Below are 20,428 nucleotides of genomic sequence, written 5' to 3'. Positions count from 1 at the left end.
GAGTATCTCAAAGTCATCTCACACATCTCATACACTAAGAACAGTAATTCGGGATCTCGACCTGTCCCTTCAAGTAACCCAGATCAATGAACTCCTCAAAGTCCCAGTAGCTCTGCTTATCACCCTCACCCTCAACAGTAGAGTTACTCAAGAACTTCCCGGTCCAGTACGAGGATCCACGTGTGTACTGACCGAAGGCGGAAATACCAGCCTTAAGATTTCGTTCTCTCAATTCCAACGAGTTATTCGCACCGGTCTCCATCGCCCACTCACCAACGAAAGTTGGGAACTTGCCATCACCAGCACTAACCTTCGCATCCGCACAGATAAACTCTGGCACGTTAAGCGAGGTCGAATTATCATACTGATAATAATAATGGTGGAGATCAAAGACCAGGTTCGTGTCCTTCTTGAAATGAGGCGACCAGTACATCTCAGTCTTAAAGCTTCCCTGGAACATGACGGGGATCTTGGGGTTGACCTTCTCAACATGGTCAATAACCTGGTGGATATACTTCAGCAACCAAGCAGCACCATGCTCGGAAAGCGCAGCAGCCGTTCCGAAATCTGAGAAGTTATGGTTATCAGCCGGCTCGTTGATCGGTTCGATAGTGTATGATTGTGGGTATCCAGAGTGCTGCACGAAGTCGATAACAGCATCGACAGCACGCATGGACCAATCCAAGTTGGTCTCATTCCACCACCAGCCCCAGTGACCAGTAGCTTCACCGATATCCAATCCATTGGTTCCACCAGGAAGGGAGTGGATGTCGACGAGGATATGCATGTCGTAGGTTTCAATAGCGTATGTAGCGATTTCGCGCAGGTAGTGCTGCTGATTACCATGGTAGAATTGTGAGCCTGGGAAATCGATCCAGGCTGCGTAGGTAGTTGGGATACGGAGGACGGAGACACCAGCACTGGCGAGCTTGTCGATATCAGATGTGGTGATGTATGTTGCGTAGCGGTGTTCAAAGACTGCAGGGCATTCGGAGCCGAGATACTCGCATAGACCCCATTCGCCGAGATCGCAGAGGTCTGTTCCACCCTCACACTCCTTATCCCACCAGTAGGTGTCAATTGTTGATTCTTGTTCTAACCAACCACCGAGATTGGCGCCATAGCCGTGGAAAGTGCGCCAGTCGATGTAGTTTTGAGAGACTTTAGTTGGTCTTGAGAAGACGGGGGCTGTGAGGCCTAGTAAGGCGAGGAGGGAGTGGGAGGACCTCATGGTAAGAATTGATCTGAGGATTTCCAATTTGTCTGTAGAAATGCCATTTTCACTGTTGGTACTGGGTTCATTTTATACCTGTTGTTGGGGGGATTGTGTGTGTAGTTTTTTTTGCCGGGGTTCCCCACAATCCGAGCAGTACCCCATATTCCCCGCAAATGTGGAGGTGAATTAGATTACATCTCGGATAACCCTGACCAAATGATGATATAGCTCGACACTAGGAAGACCATGTGACTGTTTACTTTTTTGCCGAACTGGAGAATACCCGGTGGAGCTCCAGTTGTGGCGATTTATGGTGGTGGTGATTCGCCCGGACTTTCCAGACGGGAACCAAGCAATGAGGAAATGTGGTGGGGAGCACCAGTGAAGTCGGGAAGTCCGAACAGATGATCGACTTGGAGTTTACTATGAGAGTGTCCCTACTCCAGCATGTTAGGTTAGTGGGATATTCCATTGGAAGTTAACCCTATATGGACTTCCAAGGTTCATCCTAAAAAGAAATGTCTGCCTAAGGTTTCAATGATGCCTAAGGCTGCATATGCACCTGAGGTATCCACTGAATCATGATTCGCTCCACCTGGGGCAGATATGTCCGATTACGAGTATCCGATTACTCAACATGAATCCGAGGTAGTTCATGTGCTCAGACCCCTATTTCTACCTAGTTCTATTTTACTAATCTGCCTGATCTGTCTAGACTCGATCTGCCCAGACTTTGATGGTCAATACTAGTGAATTCTACTTCCTAGTGGCTACTACTAGTGGGAGAGGCTCAAGGATTGGGTCCAAATTCGATGTGATTCCATATGATTCTGAGAATGTTCAGCGCTAAATGGATGCAACTAGGCGAAAAGCACCAGTCACCATCAGAACAGTGTTGGTCACCAACAACTCTGATATGGATAAGAGATGTGATTTGCTTTGCCCCATTACCCTACGGTCTCCCTAATTAGGATAAGTGCCCAATCACTATATTACCTAGATGAGGTCCAGACCATAACCTTATGGAACATGAAGTGAACAGCCGCAAACATCCGAGAATTTATAATAATATTATAATAAGAAAGGGATTTATGTATAGTAACAGTAAAATAAATAGTAAAATAGTAATAGAAATGAAATAAAAATTACTTATTCCCTGTATCAATTAAATGTGATACATAGGATATCTAGTCCGTATAGTATACATCAAACGCCCAAAACATGACGTGTCTTAAAAAAGGGCAGGGTTTCCACGTCAGAGAATCACATCATGCTCCGCCCCCCTCCCAAATCCCCCTTTCTCCAGTATATTGGTTTTTCTCCTTTCTACTCTTTGTTGCCTTTTGATCCCTTTTTTTCCTTTTTTTTTTTTCCTTTTCTATTCTCTTTCTTTTCTCCCCTGAAATTCCTTAATAATAGATTTGCCACTTTATCGTAATTCGTCTTTGGCTCTTCTAACTTGACACGGTCGCACGACCCCAGTTCGTCGACGTCCATTCCTTCTCCCTTTTCTAAGAGGGTTGTTCTTCATTCTCACCCCATTCACCGCTATTTATTTTTAATTTCCATATAAAGAAAAAAAAACACAGGAAGGACAAAAAAAAGAATTTAACATATGGACACTCGAGTCAAAGCGAATTAATTGGTACAATTCTATTGAGGAAATTCCATTATTCCATTCTCGCATGGCATGTTTCGCCTGTTACCCTGGCCTGCGATCGGAGGGAACAAGATAGAGGAAGTCATGCTGGCGCCCAACTGCTCGGCGGCGGCTGCAGCCGCAGCGGCTGTCAACACGATGTCGTTGCCGCTGAAACGAAAGCGCTCTGGTTCCCCGGCCGATGCGCCTGTCGCCCAGAAGTTGTGCACTGAGGTAAACGTTTACAATGTTTCCCCCCAGCCAACTCCCTCTCCATCTTGTTCACCCTCAGACTCGATCGCATCGCCTGCGCAATCCACGATGCCCACGACACCTACACGTCCTCCTGTGCCAGCTGCCGGTTCCACCGTGGAGGTGGATCTCCTTCGCGATAATTTGACCGCGCAGTTGAGTCTTGAGGTCTTGCTGAAGCATAACGAACTCCGTCTTATCGACCAAGAAATCGCCAAATGTCAAGTCGCGCTCGAACAGTTGCGCCGTTGCAGAGAGATCCCATACCCAGGATCTAATGTTACGGGTATTTCTCCCGATGTCAGCTCTGGCACGGGCGCGTCAGTGTTGGTTCCTGGAAATGGCCCAGCACCGATGTCCCCGGCGTCGTGGGGTGTTACTGATGGTCCATACTCACGTCACTATGCGCGATGGCTTCTGCCGGACCCTCGATTCGATGGAGGAGAGATGGAGTTTGCTCAGCCGGGCACACCGGGCTCCGGATTCCCGTTGGTGGAGGGTCGCTCTACACGTGGAAACCCGATGGATTTTAGTGCCCTAGCTGGGAAGACGCGTCCGCAGCGAGGCGTAACTGGCTCGAGACTGCAGTCGCTACCGAGTGGCTACCCCATCGTCAAGGAGAAGGCTGGTCCGATGCTCATTCGACGCAAGTCGGATCAGCTGCTTGTCAAGTTGGTTTGTCTTGATTGCAAACGCGATAACTTTTCGAGTACTCAAGGTTTCATCAATCACTGTCGTATCGCCCACAACCGGAACTTTGCGAGCCATGAGGCTGCTGCTGTGGCATCGGGTGAGCCTGTTGAGCTCGATAGCTCTGGTGCCGTGATTAGCACCCATTCTGAATCGACTGCCAGTGTCTCGACCCCGGGATATGTTCACCCGTTGATTCGTGCTGAGCTGCCAACGACCTCGTCGGCCATGAATTCTCCCGTGAGGGAATCAGCATCTCCCAGCAAACCTTCGATCAACTCGTCCCCATCCGCCATGTCGACTCCTCGGGGTAGCGTCTCTAGTAAACGCCGACGACTTGATTCTGTCAAGGCCCCTAACCCGGACTTCACGGCCTCAGCGGCGACTCCTCATCTCTCTGCTTTGACGAGGCAGCGTGGTTTGGGTTTGAATCTGGATAAAATGGTAGAAGATGCGACGACGCCTCTTGACTTGACCTTTCTTTCCGACGGTGAATTCGACTTTGATGGACCAACTCGTTCCGCCACCAAGACACCTCAGGAGTTTTTCGGGCAGCAAGGTCCTCGCGCGGCGCGACAGCCCATGCGAATGCCTACTGCCCAGGCTGCGATGGATCGAACTGAAAGTAGAAAGGTTCTTCAGTTGCCTGAAGAGATGACCCCGACTCGGTCTCAATCTCACCACTCGACTTCTTATCTGCCTCACCTTTCCTCTCTACCTTCTGCTAGCCAGGCGTGTTCTCCTATGAATACACCTCACGATGTCATAGACCACCCGGCTCATCTTAGCCCCAACACGATAGAGTCGAACCAGGCTCCTAGTCTGGTTAGCGATGATGAAGATGACTACGAAGCTGCCTCAGACTCCGACAGTCCCGACTCCTCGGAGGCTGGTGATGATGAAGAAGAGTTCCGACATATTGAAGTTCAGGATGATGAGCGTTCCACTGCCCCGTCTGCTCCTACCGAGTCTAAGCCCGGTCCTTCCTTGAAGACATCCATGCCTCAGACCACCCCGCCACTTCCCAAATCCATGAAGCAAGGCCGACCCAATCACCTTCCGACAATGCCTTCTTTCAACGATCGCAGTCACGATGAGCAACCATTCAACCCCATGCTCGATCATCTACCTCCGCTTTCTAAGCCTGCGAAGCACGGTCCGGTGAACTTCTACCACCCTTCTGAGGATCCATCTAAGAAAAATCGGGAGAACGGTCGCAAGTGAACCTACCCACAAAAAAAGCCATAAAATCATAAAACAATAAAATCCCACAACACCTGTCGTCAGCGTTGACCGTGGACCATTTCACCGATCGTCAAATTTGATATCTCTATGGCTCACTCTTACTCCCCTCTTCTTTTCTGCACCGAGTCTATGATGACCAGATTACCATATTCTTAGCTGTTTTTGTTTTTCTTTCTCCCTCGACAGTGGTTACCTCTTCAGTCTTTTTAATGTTATGTCCAAAGGGGACACCGGGCGAGTTGTTTGGGTCCACGAACCATCTTGATGATGGTTGACGGAGATGATGACTTTTCTTCATGATGCTGTATTTGATATTCTGTTTAATGAACCCTTTTTCACGGCCGTGGGATTTGTACATAGGTGTGAAATTGACCAAAATGTGGCTTGCATAGATTAGCGTAGTGGTACTTTGATACCCTACTTCGATTATGCAATGAAATTCTCAGCTTTAAAATTTCTATCTTACCCTGTGAATTCATTTATCTAGCATCAAGTTGAAGTCCTAAGTTCAAAGTGTTTGAGCTGCTGGAGCTCCAGGCTGCTTTGGGCAACATTCGTGATGTACCACGATACCGTAAGTTACAACATTCACGCCCAATCAGTACCTACACAATACCATTGTGACGCCAATAATACCATTCCTTATCGCGATAAGCCTCACTCACATCGCATCGCGATCAGTTTCGCGACAATCCCATTCCAACACGATCAACCTTGGAAGATTCCATCAATACCAATTACCTCCTACAATAACCTACTATCAACATAAACATCAATCTCAATCCACCAAGATCAACCAAAATGGGAAAACTCAAATCCTCCACAGAGGCAAAGCCAACCCAAGACCAAGACCTCTTCAATCCAGACAAAATAACACTTCCACTCTTCCACCAACTATTACAATGCTATCCTCAAACCGTGTCTCATATCCACCGCCGAAAAATAACTCAGAAAGCCCAATCGAAGTCCAAAACAAAGGGCTCAAAAAAGCGCCCTGCTGAAGAGTCAAAGACCACTGATCCAGATGTACAGACGCGCATCGATGCTGATCTTGATAAGTTCCTTGAACTTGATCGCTGGCGGTATGAGGATATGTCCAAGGGTATTGCTTCGCGACAGGTGAAGAAGGGGAGTGTCCTAAGCAAGGATGAAGCTGTTAGTATTATGGAGTGGAAGATGTGAGTTATCCTTGATTGAGATCTTATTCTAGTCATGTAATAAACTAATAATAACAGCACACATGGTCACTCCCGTCCCATGCTAATGGGATTAATAAGGTCCAACGCTGAACCCTTGGTTTCAAGTTGTGTATCTGCTGCCTTATCTGCACTTCCAAAAGCAGACTCCGAGGAATTCCCACAGGCTAGTCTAGATGCACTCCAGCCTCTTCGTGGTGTTGGTCCTGCGACAGCATCGTTGATTCTTTCCATCATGACGGGTTGCAGTGATACAAGCAGACAGGTGCCGTTTTATAGTGATGATGCTTTCCTTTGGCTTTGTTTACAGGCGTATCCTAAGATCGAGGATAATGCCTCAGAGAAGGATGTGAAGTCTGGGTTTACCAACCTGAAGCCTTCGCCTGTTGTGTTGAAGGTGAGGTATACCCTTAACGAGTATCGGGAGCTCTGGGATGCGAGTAATACGCTACATCGCCGATTAAACGAGGGTCTGGAGGCGGGACAGGAGCCTGTTTCTCAGAATGATATCGAGAAGGTTGCTTATGTGCTTCACAATATTGATGTTTCGGGATTTCAGGTTGATGGTAGTGTGGCTGGGATTCCTGATGATGCTGAACCTGAGACGGTGAAGCTTGACGAGGTGGTTGAGGAAAAGGCAGCTGGTGAAGTCCAAGCAGGGAGGAACTTAAGGAAGAGGAGATCTGATGTGGGTAGAGTACAGGAGGAGAAGAAGCGAAAGATTAAATGAGAGCAATAGTTCATCTCAATCTCAATGTCGGTATTTAAGATGATTGTATTTATTTATCTGTTTCCTTCCTAGCTCCTCGCCCTGAAACATCTTTCATTTAATGTCATGATTCCCCACCCATTGGCTCCTTTTCAGAATCATCTGAGTCTTTCGAGTCCTTCAAGTTATCGAGTTGCCTCACAAGAGGCCATAGAGGGGCCGCACTAGATGCTATCAGTAGCACCCACACCTCTACCATATGAAAAATGTTTCCTAGATGAGGATCGCCTGTTATGGTATTAGTAGAGTTCGGGATCATCTACAGGGACTTGGAAAGACTAACGTTTGCCTCCGTGCGAAGTACCGTAGTCAATAATCTTCCCCACCGCAAATATCGTCGCGAGGATACCAAGACCCATCAGGATAGAGATGACGACCTTGTGCTTTCGTCGTAATTGAAGATTCCAGATCAGATAACCGGGGTACAGTAAGAGAATTAAATCGGTAATCGCGCTCCATGCTAGATAGAATCAAATATTAGTATATCGATGCAGGAAAACTGAGCGAGTCATAGGCTCTCCGACGCTCCAGATGCTCAAGGCTGTTCTGAAGGGAGGGATTGAAGGAGAGTTGAACATACCACCAGCAGCAACGAATATCCAAACCAAGGAAGCATTAGTTGGACATGTTATTATCTGCTCAAGACCCTCTTCCTCAACACATGCGACGAAGATCAACGACAATACAATGTACGTTATCGCAGTGAGAAACAATGTTTTGTTAGCTGAATAAATCCACAGTATTCGAAGTTGTAGCCTCCGATCGCTTATACTCACATTCAGAAGCACAATAGCCAGCAGGCTTCGTTTAATGAGACTATTGTATACCTGACTCTGCAACTGGAAGATGTACATGAGTATCCCAACTCTGGCGAACGCAACAGATAGGAGTGTGACACTGAATGCTGCAAATCTATACGAGTTTCGAGATGGGTCATCTAGAGCGAAGGTGCCATAGTCATAGATCATCATACAGGGAAATGCAATGATCTAGGAATCAAACACTCAGGGCAAACGCCTGTGAGAATCTGGAGTAGACGTACCCAAGCGACAAACGCCCATAGCAGGGCATTGCCGCCCCTCTTTCGGACAATGTAAAAGTAGGTGTAGACCCGTAAAATGAGGAGGATTATGGTGCCAACACATAATGTATTAGTGACGGCTACGAATATGATGTCTCGACGTGGTACAACTTCTGAAGAGCTCATGATTTATCGACACGTGGGCTGGAATTTAGGACATCAAGGCGGGCTCGAGAACGTTTAACAGTGATTTAAATTAGTCGGACCACTTGATGGGGCGGATTTGAACAAACTTGAACTCGCTAGAGACAAGATGCAGCTATGATAAGTCATGTGCGTGGAACAAGGCACCGGGTCTACATTTGGTTAATCAAATAGAATAGGTCTTGTTTCAGAGTCTTCGTACTTTGCAGGAAGTGAAACAAGCTGATTTGATGAAACCGGAGCCTCGCATGCACGGTGGTGCACGATACTCAAGGTTCAAAATTGGAGCGGATCTTGTTCCATAAACATACAAAGGTAATCAGGCCCCCAGTTACATTCTCAGGTGCAGTACTACCCATTGACTGGTCGATAATGGTTCGCTTTACAGCACTGGTTGAGAAAACTGGGGGCTAGTATGTATCCCTGTACAGCATTGACGGCAAAAGCAAGGGATGTCCATAAAAATAGATGCCGATACCGGATTCGATCTCAAGTCGATAAGAAATGCATGATTCCAAATTTGATGCTATTTCCTCATCCAGATCTGACTGATTTAATGGGTAGTTCAAAGCGAGGTTGTATGATGGTGGGTTACATCTTGGATATGGAGGTCTCCCAGAGGATGAATCATAACCTTTCTCCACAATGCACAGTTACTTTACAATGAGTAGGCATGATGTAATAACGAGTCAAAATAGTATGCGTGACACAATCTAGACATTGCAAGGTGTATCATATCCCCACACACCCTCGGAACCTCTATCAATCAAAGCATAACACCTAACCCCAATCCCAAGAAAGCGAGAAAATAGCCCGCAGAGTAGGCAGCGGCAACGCCCTCTGACGGTGATGCCGAAGCCTGCAATTCAGCAAGGGACTTTGTAGGACTAGCAGCTGAGGAATCTGTGTGAGTTTCTCCAGCTGCATGTGTACTTGTCGCAGTTGAATCCGCGGCAGAGCTGGAGGATATAGAAGGCCAAGGGGCGGTAGCTGTTGAGACCTTGGACGCGGTTTGGAACATGGTTCCGTAGACTTTGGCGTTTAAACAGTATTGTTGCTTAAGCTGTTGAGCTGGTTGTCTATCTGGGTGATCGGGGCAGTTGTTGTAGCAGCTGTCAACGAGATACGTCAGTATTTGTGTGGCAGGGAACATGAGGAGTCTTAGATGAAGGATAGAAGGATGCGATGCGTGTGGATTCAAATACCTGACAATATTCGTGCTACTAGAGCATTGACAATCCCAATCGCCGGGATTGCAGTTTTCGAGTTCGAAGTTCATAGTTTGGAGGCAGTTATCTACGACTCTATTCCGAAGTTTAGTACAATAATTAACATTCAAATGATGGCTCTGTAATAGATCTAATGAATTGAGAAAGGATGGGCTTACGGCTGGGCTGCACATTTGACAGTTCCACCTTGAGCGGTTGCAAGTGAGGCCGATATGGCAAGCAGGAGAGGAATTCTGGAAAGCTGGGGACGCATCTTGAATCTGGGTATGAGCTTCAAGTTTGCGTGTGCTGTAATATTTTAGCACTTGAGTAATAAAATGGAAGTTTGTCAGAGGTAGTATATGGCTATTTAGTCTCATTCTATCGCAACCAGAGAGATATGAGTCTTTTGTCCTATAGCTTGGCATCGGTATACATTCTTCTATATTCGCTACTTTTTGCCAGTCAAAAGCTCATAAGGTTTCCCCAGATTCCATAATGGAGAGCAGTAGATACCATATCCGGCCCTAGAAGTCTTCTGCACATGTGGTAGAAGTGGGTTTAACTTCCGCATGGGTCTATACTCCGGAGTATTGAACACACTACATGGAAGATGCATAGAACATAGTGTGGAGATCCATGACTAGCATATCCCTACCATTCAGAATGTTGCTATTTCGATGCAAACCTTCTACCGGTCTGACATTCTTTAAAGTGGTCGGGAGTTGCCGTAGCTATCTACCAGTTCAAGCTCGGTTAATGTAGCCGAACATGACATTCTTGCCAGTGGCGCTTGACTTGTGGGCTTTAGCATATCATATTGATGTTAGAATAAGTTCATGGTGCAAAGTGACAAGTACCCGACTACTAGTAGTACATTCCAGATGAAGTCTGGTGAGCATACTTGTCTGATAACAGTCTCTGGCTTCCATTTTGTGTATTTCTTATCCTATCAAGATCGGCAGTGGGAATGCTAGGGCTCACCTCGATGTTTTTTTTTCTCCATGAAGTCAGCTAGGTCGAGAATGTACATATATACTGCTATCTAAAATGAACTACATTACAGCTTTTCAAGTGCGATTGAAGCATCATAGATGTACCATATACTAATGGAGCCATATTGATCCCAACATCTAAGCCTACAGCTGAAAGGAACAAAGCATCGTAACATGTACATTCAAGTCATTCATTTGTAAATTCTATGCGACATTTTAATTTAATATTTGTTCAATCGACATGTTCTTTACAGTCCCTTAGCCTGCTTAGCCTCGGCAAGAGCCTCCTTCAGCGCCGCCAGGGCGTTGTCAATGTCCCCACGGTTGGCATCAGTCACACTGACACCCATGTGCCCAAAGCGAATGTACCTGGTAGCAATCTCCTTGTGCAGACCAGCTGCGAAAATGACACCGCGCTTCAGCAAACCGGGGAGCACATCAGGGGGAGCGAGACCAGCGGGCAGGTACATGGCAGTCATGCCGTGAGCCTGGGCATCTGGGTTAGGAGCCAGCTGCTGGAGACCGAGCTCAGCGACGGCAGCCTTGACAGCGTCGGAGACCTTGGTGTGGATAGCGAAGCGCTCAGCCATGGGACGAGCAGTGATCTGGCTGAGGGTAGTGTGCAAGGCGTGGATGAGCTGGGTAGGAGGGGTGGCGAAGTACGAGGGCTTGTTGTTCTCGTAGTTCTGCATAATGGGGAGCCAATTAGCGATGGAGGCGTAGTAGGCACCAGGCAGGGTCTGGCGGGTAGTAGCGCGCTGGATGGCGCGGCCGGAGGTCATGACAATGCTGAGACCGGGAGGGCAGCCGATGGCCTTCTGGCTAGCGGTGACAACGGCATCGAGGTCCCACTCATCAAAGGCAATTTCCTCCGAGCCGACACTGCAGACACCGTCAACGATGACAAGAGTCTCTGGGCTGACGCGGCGGACAAGCTGGGCAACGCCCTTGACATCGCTCAGAACACCGGTGGAGGTGTCGACGTGAGTGATGGTGATAAGCTTGTAGGGCTTCTCCTTCAAGGCCTGCTCGATCTGTTCCAGAGAGGGGCGGTCGCCAATGGGTGCCCGCAGCTGTGTCACCTGGGCGCCGTATGTCTCCAAACATTGGCCGAAAGAATCACCAAAGTAGCCAGTGTTCAGGACCAAAGCGTTCTCGCCCCTCTCAATCAGGTTGGCAGCGACGAGATCCCAGCCCAGAGTACCACTTCCGGAGATAATAAAGGGCTGTGCGGCGGGGTTGGTGGACTGGAACAGCTTGCGAACCAGAGTCAAGGTCTCACCGAAGACCTTGACGAAGCCGGGAGCCACATGGCTCTCACTAGGTAAAGAACATGGTTAGTTTGCATTTCTGAGACAGCGATTGATGAATCTCATCTTTCAAAAGAAGGTGACTCACGCATAGTGGGCCATCGACTGCAGTACGGCATCGTCGAATTCAATGGGGCCCGGGATGAGCAAAGTGTTGTGAGGAGCTTGAGCAGACATGGTGGGCTTGGAGGGAGTAGCAGGAGGGTCTGGGATGGTGCGATCGATGGGTTTATATTCGATATCGTCAGGAGGTAGAGAGCTTCTCTCGGTCGAGAAGGGAGTATTCAAGTTCGGCAACGGCAAGCGCTGGTCCAGGTGTCTGGAGATCAGGCTGAGACGTTGCTGTGTAGAGGGCGCCAGCTTTTCCGATTTACGGCGGGGCAGCCGCGGGGTTAGGACCTTGGGTTACTTGATTGAAGGAGGGTTCCCGAGGGATAATGCAAGTATCGGGGATCGCCGCCGATAGGGGGAGACGAGAGCGGTTGGGATTGGTCGACGACGTAGAGAGAGTTAAGAGTATATTACTTCGAGAAACACCTGAGATGAATCAATTGATTGATAAAGATTAAAGAAACTGTAGAAGATCTGGGGCGGGGAGATATTTATGAAAGTTCTCAAATTCCTCGTTCATCCCCAACAGTTTGGATGGTGGTGTTCATCACGGGGGCTGACGGCCGGGGCCTACCGACTACCGCCGTGATTCCATGGAGAATCTACGCAGTAGTCTCTATTCTTCACACCGAGAGTGTTCTTCCGTGGATTTGATCAATTGGTTCGTTCTTTTGTCTCAAGGCTATGTATGAACCTACTGTTCTACTACTATGTACTGATATTTCAGAAATCGTCAGTAGATTATTGGACTAGTGCTACTCTATAACAACCTTGGACATCTGGAACTACCGTGAGCCTACTAGAAATGAAAGTGCTGGTACTCAAGTGATAGTATTTGCTTGAAATTCATACACAGAGTCTATATTGTACTATGGCAGACTGACATCAATTCCACATATAGAATCATCCTAATCATGATCTTCTCCACGATTCCAGTCTGGACTTTGCGCTGTAGTTCACTGTCTATGTATGATCCCGTATTCCACCACGGCGACCTCCGTAGAAGGCTGGACAGAGTTATATTGCTATTGTTTCTCGATTGGACTGGTGCAGCCGATATGAATCGGTCGAGAGATTCGGTGCAATGAACCAATGTGCTACAGAACTAACACAATGATCGGAAGGCCATCCGACATTTCAAGGTTCTCGGAGATGCATAACTATATTATGAGTCAGCTGGTTAGTCATTCAGCGATAAGCACCTCACTGATAAGCATTACCTTATTGGGTTAGTAGGGTATAGGGCTTTGACGTGGCTTCCCCGCGAAGCTCCATGTTGTATGCCGCCATAGCATAGGTTCGGAGGTACGGGACCACGCGTGCAGTATCTCAGTCGCGACAATTGAAAATACATTCGCGCCTCTCTCTCCCTCTCCATCAATTACAGAAATTCCAAGATGACTGCCCGTCTAGTGTTGGTTATTGGGGATTTGTTCATCCCCGACCGAGCCCCCGTGAGTCTACCCGCATAAGCTCCAAGATAACCAAAACAGAACCCAGAGCTAATGCGACATGTCGCTCCCAGGATCTCCCACCCAAAGTATGAAGCTAGTTTCTCTTTCCTCTGAGACCTACTGTCGCTAATCATTATAGTTCCGCAAACTCCTTACTCCCGGCAAGATTGGCCAGATCTTATGTTTAGGCAACCTCACTGACCGCGAGACCTATGAATTCCTACGTGGAGTAGCGCCAGACCTGCAGATGGTCAAGGGTGATTACGATGTTGACTCTCCAAACCTCCCGCTCTCCAAGATTGTGAACCATGGCAGTTTGCGCATCGGATTCACGCATGGCCATACCGTGATCCCTCCCGGCGACGCTGATGCCCTGCTGATCGCAGCCCGGCAGATGGATGTGGACGTATTGCTCTGGGGCGGCACTCATCGCTTTGAGGCGTTTGAGATGGAAGGCCGCTTCTTCATCAACCCTGGCAGTGCCACTGGTGCAATGACTTCAGGATATGCGCCCGAGGGAGAAGAACCTACACCCAGCTTCTGCCTGATGGACGTGAGTGATATCTTTGAGTTGTTTGATCTATTATGAATGAACTTTGTCTAATCTATATAACAGATTCAAGGTGATGTCCTTGTGCTCTATGTTTATCAGCTCAAGACCGATGCCAATGGGGTTGAAAATGTCTCAGTAGAGAAGGTCTCTTTCCGCAAGAACCATGCCCCTGTCTCATAATCATTGCCTTTGGTCTTCAACACAATCATCTCCCCCTCTCTCTCTTTACTCTTCGATCCATGTCAATAGCCTCTTCTACTCCTATCCCCTGGCCACTGTTTTGTTCAGCTTGGATTCCATGCTTTCTCATTACAACTGTTTGATACCTTGAGCTAGTACAATTAATTCAATCCATATTACCTGGAAATGCGCTTAATATTTGTCTTATCACTTATGCATCTGCCCTATTTTATGAACTATTCTTCCAACTTGAGCTTCACAGTCAGAAGCTCATTATGATTGAATCTATAATTGAGATCTCCATTCCTATATGACCTGACGTCTACCTAAATGCTAGATCTTAAATAGCAGCGCAAATACGTCATATATGATCAATATTGACAAATAACAGTTTATTTGATCTATTATAAAGATAATTCATAGATTAAAGAACCCAGAATTGTTCTGGAGACCTCGAGCAGTACCAGTTACTCTGTACTCCCTCCCGGAGGAACTGAACAAAGCCCCATCACACAGCTAGTCACAGCTATCCGCACTAGTCCCAAAGCGGTAAGCGTGAGTCCAGGAAACTGAATAATCTCCCATCGCGACTCTACTCCGCCCCGCAAAGATCCCACCTCAGTGAATGGACATCGTTTAAGTCCTGGCTTGTTCTTTTTGATCTTTTCTTCCATCTGCTGGCCAGTTTCATCTTCCTTTGAACATTTTTGCCTGCATCCTTCCGCCTAACTACCAGATCGTTCTGTCGCCTTTCTACCCTCAATCTCAAACCTCATCAGCTTTTGTTGCAGCAGCCTGCATTCCCTTTGTTCTTCAGCATACACAATGGCGACCGAAGGAATGGAGATGAAGGAGGAGCAGCTTCCCCACCAGGAGGGTATTGATGAGGAGGTATGTAACGTGCGATATGCTCTTCGTGATCCCATATAATTCAGCAGATCACAGCCACTCCCTTTTGTTCACGATCATATCCACTGACCTAATATTTTTCTGTATAGGAGGAGATTGCCGCCATGAAGAGACGCGTTGCTGAGATGGAATCTGAAGCCGAAAAGCTGCGCGACATGCAAAACACCCTTGAACAGCAGTCCTCAGAGTTCGCCGAGAACAAAGAGGATGTGGACGCTCGCAGCATTTTCGTTGGAAACGTTGATTATGGTGCTTCGCCTGAGGAGATCCAAGCGCACTTCCAAAGCTGTGGCTCTATCAACCGTGTCACAATCCTGCTGGACAAGTTCTCCGGCCAGCCCAAGGGGTTCGTTAAATTACCTTGTATTCCATATGATAGCAGCATGCTGACTGATAAATCAATAGCTATGCTTATGTAGAATTTGCAGAGCCCAGCCTTGTCGCGCAGGCCCTGGTTCTGAACGAGAGTGTGTTTCGTGGTCGTAACCTAAAGGTGAAATTGATATATTCTTCTTTCATTTCAGATCCAGTTCATGCTAACTTATCTTCCCTATAGGTGACTCCTAAGCGCACCAATCTGCCTGGCATGACCCGGGGCCGCGGTGGTCGTGGCCGTGGCCGCGGTGGTCGCGGTGTCTTCCGAGGCTACCGGGGTGCCTATCGCGGCAGCCGTGGACGTGGCTTTGCGCCATACTAAGCGCGTGGCTGAGCAAATGCAGGCTCAGTAGGCCTGCACCCTTTGGACAATTTTCTGGAGCCCAGTTCCCTTGCTACTGACAGGGACAGGCTGGGCCCAGCCCCCCCACTCCTCCGAATGTCGCGCATGGCATTCGGGCTTCAAAAAAAGATATGCAATGGGGTTTCACCTTGGGTTTGGGGGGTGGAACATCGGAGTTGGGGTAATTTGTTTCTTTTTTTTTCTCTTCTTTTCCCCCCCTTTCTCTCTTTCCTCGTAATGGATATGTACCATAGCTGATAGTCGAACGAGAGTTGTTTGCTGAGAGACTCAGCGATTGTGAGTAATTGGATATTTCTGGCAAATAAGTACCAATAGAGCAATTCTGGTTTAGTCTGATAAATATGATAAGCAAGTAGTGTAGGTCCATATCTAGTTTACTTAGTGTAATTCTAACATTGGAATCTCCTGCTAGTAAATCTAGCTGCCTAGGTCTTAGCTTTGACCTTAGTGCATTTAGTACTTGAAGTACCATATACCTAATCAATTCCCTGATCGCCACCCGCCTTGAAAACCCAGATTACGTACACTATATGACTTATGGCTTGATAGAATAAGAGAAATTAAAAGAAATATACGAGACAAGAGTAAAATAATATATCATAAAATCATATCTAGATCATATTTGAAAAAAATCAATTAATAATTCAAAGTTATAGACGATCTCCCGGGGCTCAGATGCTCAGCCCCAAGCCAAAGTATTGTCTAAGTACCAAACACATAGTAAATACGTGGTGGGAGTACTTACGCCATACCATCCCGCAAAGTGAATTACGCCCAACCCTTCCCTCCCTCTTCCCTCTCTCCTCCAAATTTCTCCATTCCTCACCCCCTCTCTCTCCACCCACCCACTTTCATACCGGTCACTTCACCCTCGTGACGTTAATTCTGGTGGGCGATTTGACGATACCGCGATTCCCCCGCTTCCCCTGGATGCGCGCGCCGTGTTCCTATCGGCCTTGATTGATCGGCCTCTTCGAACCGGTGTGCTGTGAAAAGCAACCAGAACCACCATGGCTTCCAATCTACCTGCGTATGTCTCCTAGTCTTGATCCTCCTCTCCTACTTAAAAGCGCATGCAACTTCGGGAGAATTCTCATTTATTCCCATTTTACTTTACCAATGCTAACCTGCCCACGTTACAGTCAGGCAAATCTCCGAGTCACGAGTAAGATTGCTTGTTCCTCTCGCAAGAAGCGGGACCTTGCGGGGTCTGTTAGGATATACAGAAAATTGAAAAACTGACATTCTTGGGTTTCACTTCTACAGTTATTGCGGCGGACGGTCTCTACAAACGCGATGTCTTCCGTATGTCATTTCCCACTCGGCAGTTACGTGGTTCGGCCCCAAGCGGGGGTCCAACTGACTTATTCGCTCTAGGCTTTCCTGATCCATTCGCCGTAGCTACGGTCGGCGGCGAGCAAACTCACACCACCTCCGTGATTAAGAAGACTTTGAACCCTTACTGGAATGAACCTTTCGACTTGTATGTGACGATGCCCCACTTGGTCAGGAGATCGAGGAAGAGAGCGTTATTAACGGCGGTGATCATGGATATAGGAAGGTGAACGAGGACAGCATTCTTGCAATCCAGATTTTCGACCAGAAGAAATTTAAGAAGAAGGATCAGGGCTTTCTCGGTGTCATCAATGTTCGCATCGGCGATGTCATTGATCTTCAGATGGGAGGTGATGGTACGTTGTGGTGGAACCCGTGGGATCCCCGCGCGCGATTGAATGGAACTAACCTGATATAACAGAGATGCTCACTCGCGACCTCAAAAAATCCAATGATAACCTCATTGTCCATGGCAAGTTGATCATTAATCTTTCAACAAACCTTACTACCACCCATCCCAATCAGAATGGCGGTTCTCAGCGCCCGCAAAACGCCCAAGCCTCAACCTCTAGTGGTCTCGTCCCGCAAGTCGTATCGCCGACTCCCTCATCGCAGGCTGGTCCTAGCCAAAGTGATGGACAAATGGCTGCGGCTATGTCGAACCTGTCGTTGAATAACCGCACCCCTTCGACTTCTGGCGGGCCGGCCGCCTCTCCCGCTTTGAACGGCTCCGCCGCTCCCCCTAGTGCTAGTGCTGCGTCTCGAACCAACCTCAGTTCGTTTGAAGACAGCCAGGGTCGCCTGCCCGCAGGTTGGGAACGACGAGAGGATGGCTTGGGTCGCACCTACTACGTGGATCACAATACACGCACCACTACTTGGTCGCGGCCTTCGGCTAACTACAACGAATCCGCCCATCGAAGTCAGCGTGAGGCAAATATGCAGCTCGAACGTCGGGCTCATCAGAGCCGAATGCTCCCGGAGGACCGAACTGGCGCCAGTTCCCCCCAATTTGCCGGATTCCCAGCAGCCACAAACACCACCCCCTGGTGTTCAAGTTCCTTCCGCAGCGCCTCCATCTGCCGCTGCCCCAGGATCCCACGCAAATGCTGTTTCGATGATGGCAACGGGGGCCACCACTGCAGGCACTGGTGAGCTTCCACCAGGATGGGAACAGCGAAATACCCCTGAAGGTCGGTCATATTTTGTTGATCATAATACCCGCACCACAACATGGGTCGACCCCCGTCGCCAGCAGTATATCCGTATGTATGGCCAGAACCAGAACCAGGGTGGAAATAATACTACGATTCAGCAACAGCCTGTCTCTCAACTGGGCCCTCTGCCCAGTGGATGGGAAATGCGTCTGACGAACACTGCTCGTGTTTACTTTGTGGACCACAACACCAAGACCACGACTTGGGATGACCCTCGTCTGCCTTCTTCGTTGGATCAAGGTGTTCCACAGTATAAGCGTGACTTCCGCCGCAAGCTTATCTACTTCCGGTCTCAACCTGCTCTGCGGATTATGTCCGGACAATGTCATGTTAAGGTCCGCCGTAATAATATATTCGAGGACTCGTACGCCGAGATTATGCGACAGAGTGCGTCCGACCTGAAGAAGCGCTTGATGATCAAGTTCGACGGTGAAGACGGTCTTGACTACGGTGGTCTTTCTCGGTATGTTTTCCCCAATTGTGGCATCCTATTGAAACCTCTACTGACATGTGTACAGTGAATTCTTCTTCCTCCTTTCCCACGAAATGTTCAATCCTTTCTACTGTCTCTTCGAATACTCCGCCCACGATAATTATACCCTGCAGATTAATCCCCACTCTGGTGTCAACCCCGAGCATCTCAATTATTTCAAGTTCATTGGCCGAGTTGTTGGCCTGGCCATTTTCCATCGTCGTTTCCTAGATTCATTCTTCATTGGTGCATTCTACAAGATGATGCTCCGCAAGAAGGTTACCCTGCAAGATATGGAAGGTGTGGATGAAGATCTCCATCGCAACTTAGCATGGACTTTGTAAGACCGCTTCCCCGATGGCCCGCATTTGATGTATCAATTAACAATACATTCCAGGGATAATGATATCGAAGGTATTATCGAGCTTACATTCTCAGTCGATGATGAGAAGTTCGGTGAGCGTCGCACCATTGACTTGATACCCGGTGGTCGGGATATCCCCGTCACCAATGAGAACAAGCCACAATACATTGAGTAAGTCGCCTTTATCTGGAAGTATATAAACAAGTACTGACCTATGTAGGTTGGTTACCGAGTGGAAGATTATGAAGCGGGTGGAGGAACAATTCAATGCTTTTATGTCTGGATTCAACGAATTAATTCCCCCTGATCTTGTTAATGTGTTTGATGAGCGAGAATTGGAGTTGCTTATTGGTGGTATTGCCGATATCGACGTGGACGACTGGAAGAAGCACACCGATTACCGCGGTTACCAGGAGCAGGATGAAGTTATCCAAAACTTCTGGAAGATCGTTCGCACATGGGATGCGGAGCAGAAGTCTCGTCTGCTTCAGTTCACTACTGGAACCTCCCGTATCCCTGTCAACGGTTTCAAGGATCTCCAAGGTTCCGATGGACCTCGACGATTCACTATTGAGAAGTCTGGCGATCCTGCTGCTCTCCCCTAAGTCTCACACCTGGTATGGCCCGCTTCAGTTTCCATTCATTATGACATAACCCGCTGACTTCATCTAGCTTCAACCGTCTTGATCTGCCACCTTACAAGACTCACGAGGCCCTGGAACATAAAATGTCCATCGCCGTGGAGGAGACCCTTGGATTTGGACAGGAATAGATGCCCCACCTCATCCTCTGCTACACAATGCAGACCATCTCATCAAATCACTTGTTTCTATTCTCTAAGCTACCGTAACACCTCCCTCAACCTCCTAAATACCTCCTGTTTTCTTCTTATCACGCCCACTTGTCACACTCACCTGTCGTTTCACATTCAAATGTCCATTGTAGGCAGTGGCGCAATTTCACATCTGGAATCCGGTTCATTGTTTTCTATTCAATCCTTACGTTCCGGCTTCTTCCGAGGCATGCAGCGCAAGTCCCGATCCTTGTTTTGATCTTCTCGCTTTGCGTTGCTTCAAATTTTGTGCTTCGGTGGCGCTCTCTAGCTTGTATATAGGTATCTCTGTATCATCGTGATCACGAGCTAAATTTATTCTCGTCTTAGCGAGTTTTTTTGACTCAGTCTACATTGCATATACCGTAGATTTCAAGGGCTAACGCAATAGTCTTGGTTTCCTTTCGTCCAAATATATCCGACGGTCCAGTTTTGAAACTTACTTCACCCAAACAACAACTGCTTGAAGTCCTTACTGCATAACAACATCCCACCTCAACGCTTCACCTCAGCCCTG

General features: G+C 47.9%; 9 protein-coding genes across 9 annotated transcripts; 5 read left to right on the top strand and 4 right to left on the bottom strand.

Moving 5' to 3' along the window:
- Positions 1-34: 34 nt before the first annotated feature.
- On the bottom strand, positions 35-1,231 carry N7483_011397 (uncharacterized protein; the record flags this gene model as incomplete). The annotated part of the gene is made up of 1 exon (XM_057094824.1): positions 35-1,231. One exon carries the CDS (start codon positions 1,229-1,231, stop codon positions 35-37), a length of 1,197 nt encoding a protein of 398 aa, XP_056940795.1.
- Positions 1,232-2,906: 1,675 nt separating this feature from the next.
- N7483_011396 (uncharacterized protein) lies at positions 2,907-5,021 on the top strand (the record flags this gene model as incomplete). Its single annotated transcript, XM_057094823.1, has 1 exon — positions 2,907-5,021. One exon carries the CDS (start codon positions 2,907-2,909, stop codon positions 5,019-5,021), a length of 2,115 nt encoding a protein of 704 aa, XP_056940794.1.
- An 822-nt stretch (positions 5,022-5,843) lies between these two features.
- Positions 5,844-6,968, top strand: N7483_011395 (uncharacterized protein; the record flags this gene model as incomplete). Its single annotated transcript, XM_057094822.1, has 2 exons — positions 5,844-6,220; positions 6,278-6,968. 2 exons carry the CDS (start codon positions 5,844-5,846, stop codon positions 6,966-6,968), a joined length of 1,068 nt encoding a protein of 355 aa, XP_056940793.1.
- A 103-nt stretch (positions 6,969-7,071) lies between these two features.
- Positions 7,072-8,214, bottom strand: N7483_011394 (uncharacterized protein; the record flags this gene model as incomplete). The annotated part of the gene is made up of 4 exons (XM_057094821.1): positions 7,072-7,235; positions 7,291-7,467; positions 7,588-7,996; positions 8,050-8,214. The coding sequence occupies 4 exons, from the start codon at positions 8,212-8,214 to the stop codon at positions 7,072-7,074; spliced, it is 915 nt and encodes a 304-aa protein (XP_056940792.1).
- Positions 8,215-8,998: 784 nt separating this feature from the next.
- Positions 8,999-9,385, bottom strand: N7483_011393 (GPI anchored serine-threonine rich protein; the record flags this gene model as incomplete). The annotated part of the gene is made up of 1 exon (XM_057094820.1): positions 8,999-9,385. One exon carries the CDS (start codon positions 9,383-9,385, stop codon positions 8,999-9,001), a length of 387 nt encoding a protein of 128 aa, XP_056940791.1.
- Positions 9,386-10,683: 1,298 nt separating this feature from the next.
- N7483_011392 (alanine--glyoxylate transaminase) lies at positions 10,684-11,922 on the bottom strand (the record flags this gene model as incomplete). Its single annotated transcript, XM_057094819.1, has 2 exons — positions 10,684-11,755; positions 11,834-11,922. 2 exons carry the CDS (start codon positions 11,920-11,922, stop codon positions 10,684-10,686), a joined length of 1,161 nt encoding a protein of 386 aa, XP_056940790.1.
- Positions 11,923-13,253: 1,331 nt separating this feature from the next.
- N7483_011391 (vacuolar protein sorting-associated protein 29) lies at positions 13,254-14,043 on the top strand (the record flags this gene model as incomplete). The annotated part of the gene is made up of 4 exons (XM_057094818.1): positions 13,254-13,310; positions 13,382-13,396; positions 13,450-13,863; positions 13,927-14,043. 4 exons carry the CDS (start codon positions 13,254-13,256, stop codon positions 14,041-14,043), a joined length of 603 nt encoding a protein of 200 aa, XP_056940789.1.
- An 825-nt stretch (positions 14,044-14,868) lies between these two features.
- Positions 14,869-15,649, top strand: N7483_011390 (polyadenylate-binding protein; the record flags this gene model as incomplete). Its single annotated transcript, XM_057094817.1, has 4 exons — positions 14,869-14,934; positions 15,042-15,298; positions 15,358-15,445; positions 15,509-15,649. The coding sequence occupies 4 exons, from the start codon at positions 14,869-14,871 to the stop codon at positions 15,647-15,649; spliced, it is 552 nt and encodes a 183-aa protein (XP_056940788.1).
- Positions 15,650-16,701: 1,052 nt separating this feature from the next.
- On the top strand, positions 16,702-19,851 carry N7483_011389 (NEDD4 family E3 ubiquitin-protein ligase; the record flags this gene model as incomplete). The annotated part of the gene is made up of 11 exons (XM_057094816.1): positions 16,702-16,721; positions 16,834-16,856; positions 16,958-16,996; positions 17,069-17,174; positions 17,249-17,382; positions 17,448-17,978; positions 18,028-18,706; positions 18,762-19,055; positions 19,113-19,250; positions 19,300-19,656; positions 19,752-19,851. 11 exons carry the CDS (start codon positions 16,702-16,704, stop codon positions 19,849-19,851), a joined length of 2,421 nt encoding a protein of 806 aa, XP_056940787.1.
- Positions 19,852-20,428: the final 577 nt, after the last annotated feature.

The sequence above is a fragment of the Penicillium malachiteum genome (assembly GCF_028827825.1).
Source record: "Penicillium malachiteum strain IBT 17515 chromosome Unknown utg000005l:1.0-9002435.0:326005.0-9005861.0, whole genome shotgun sequence".
Classification (NCBI taxonomy): domain Eukaryota; kingdom Fungi; phylum Ascomycota; class Eurotiomycetes; order Eurotiales; family Aspergillaceae; genus Penicillium; species Penicillium malachiteum.
Note: the sequence above shows the minus strand (reverse complement) of the source record. Positions and strands in the feature narration are given on the sequence as shown.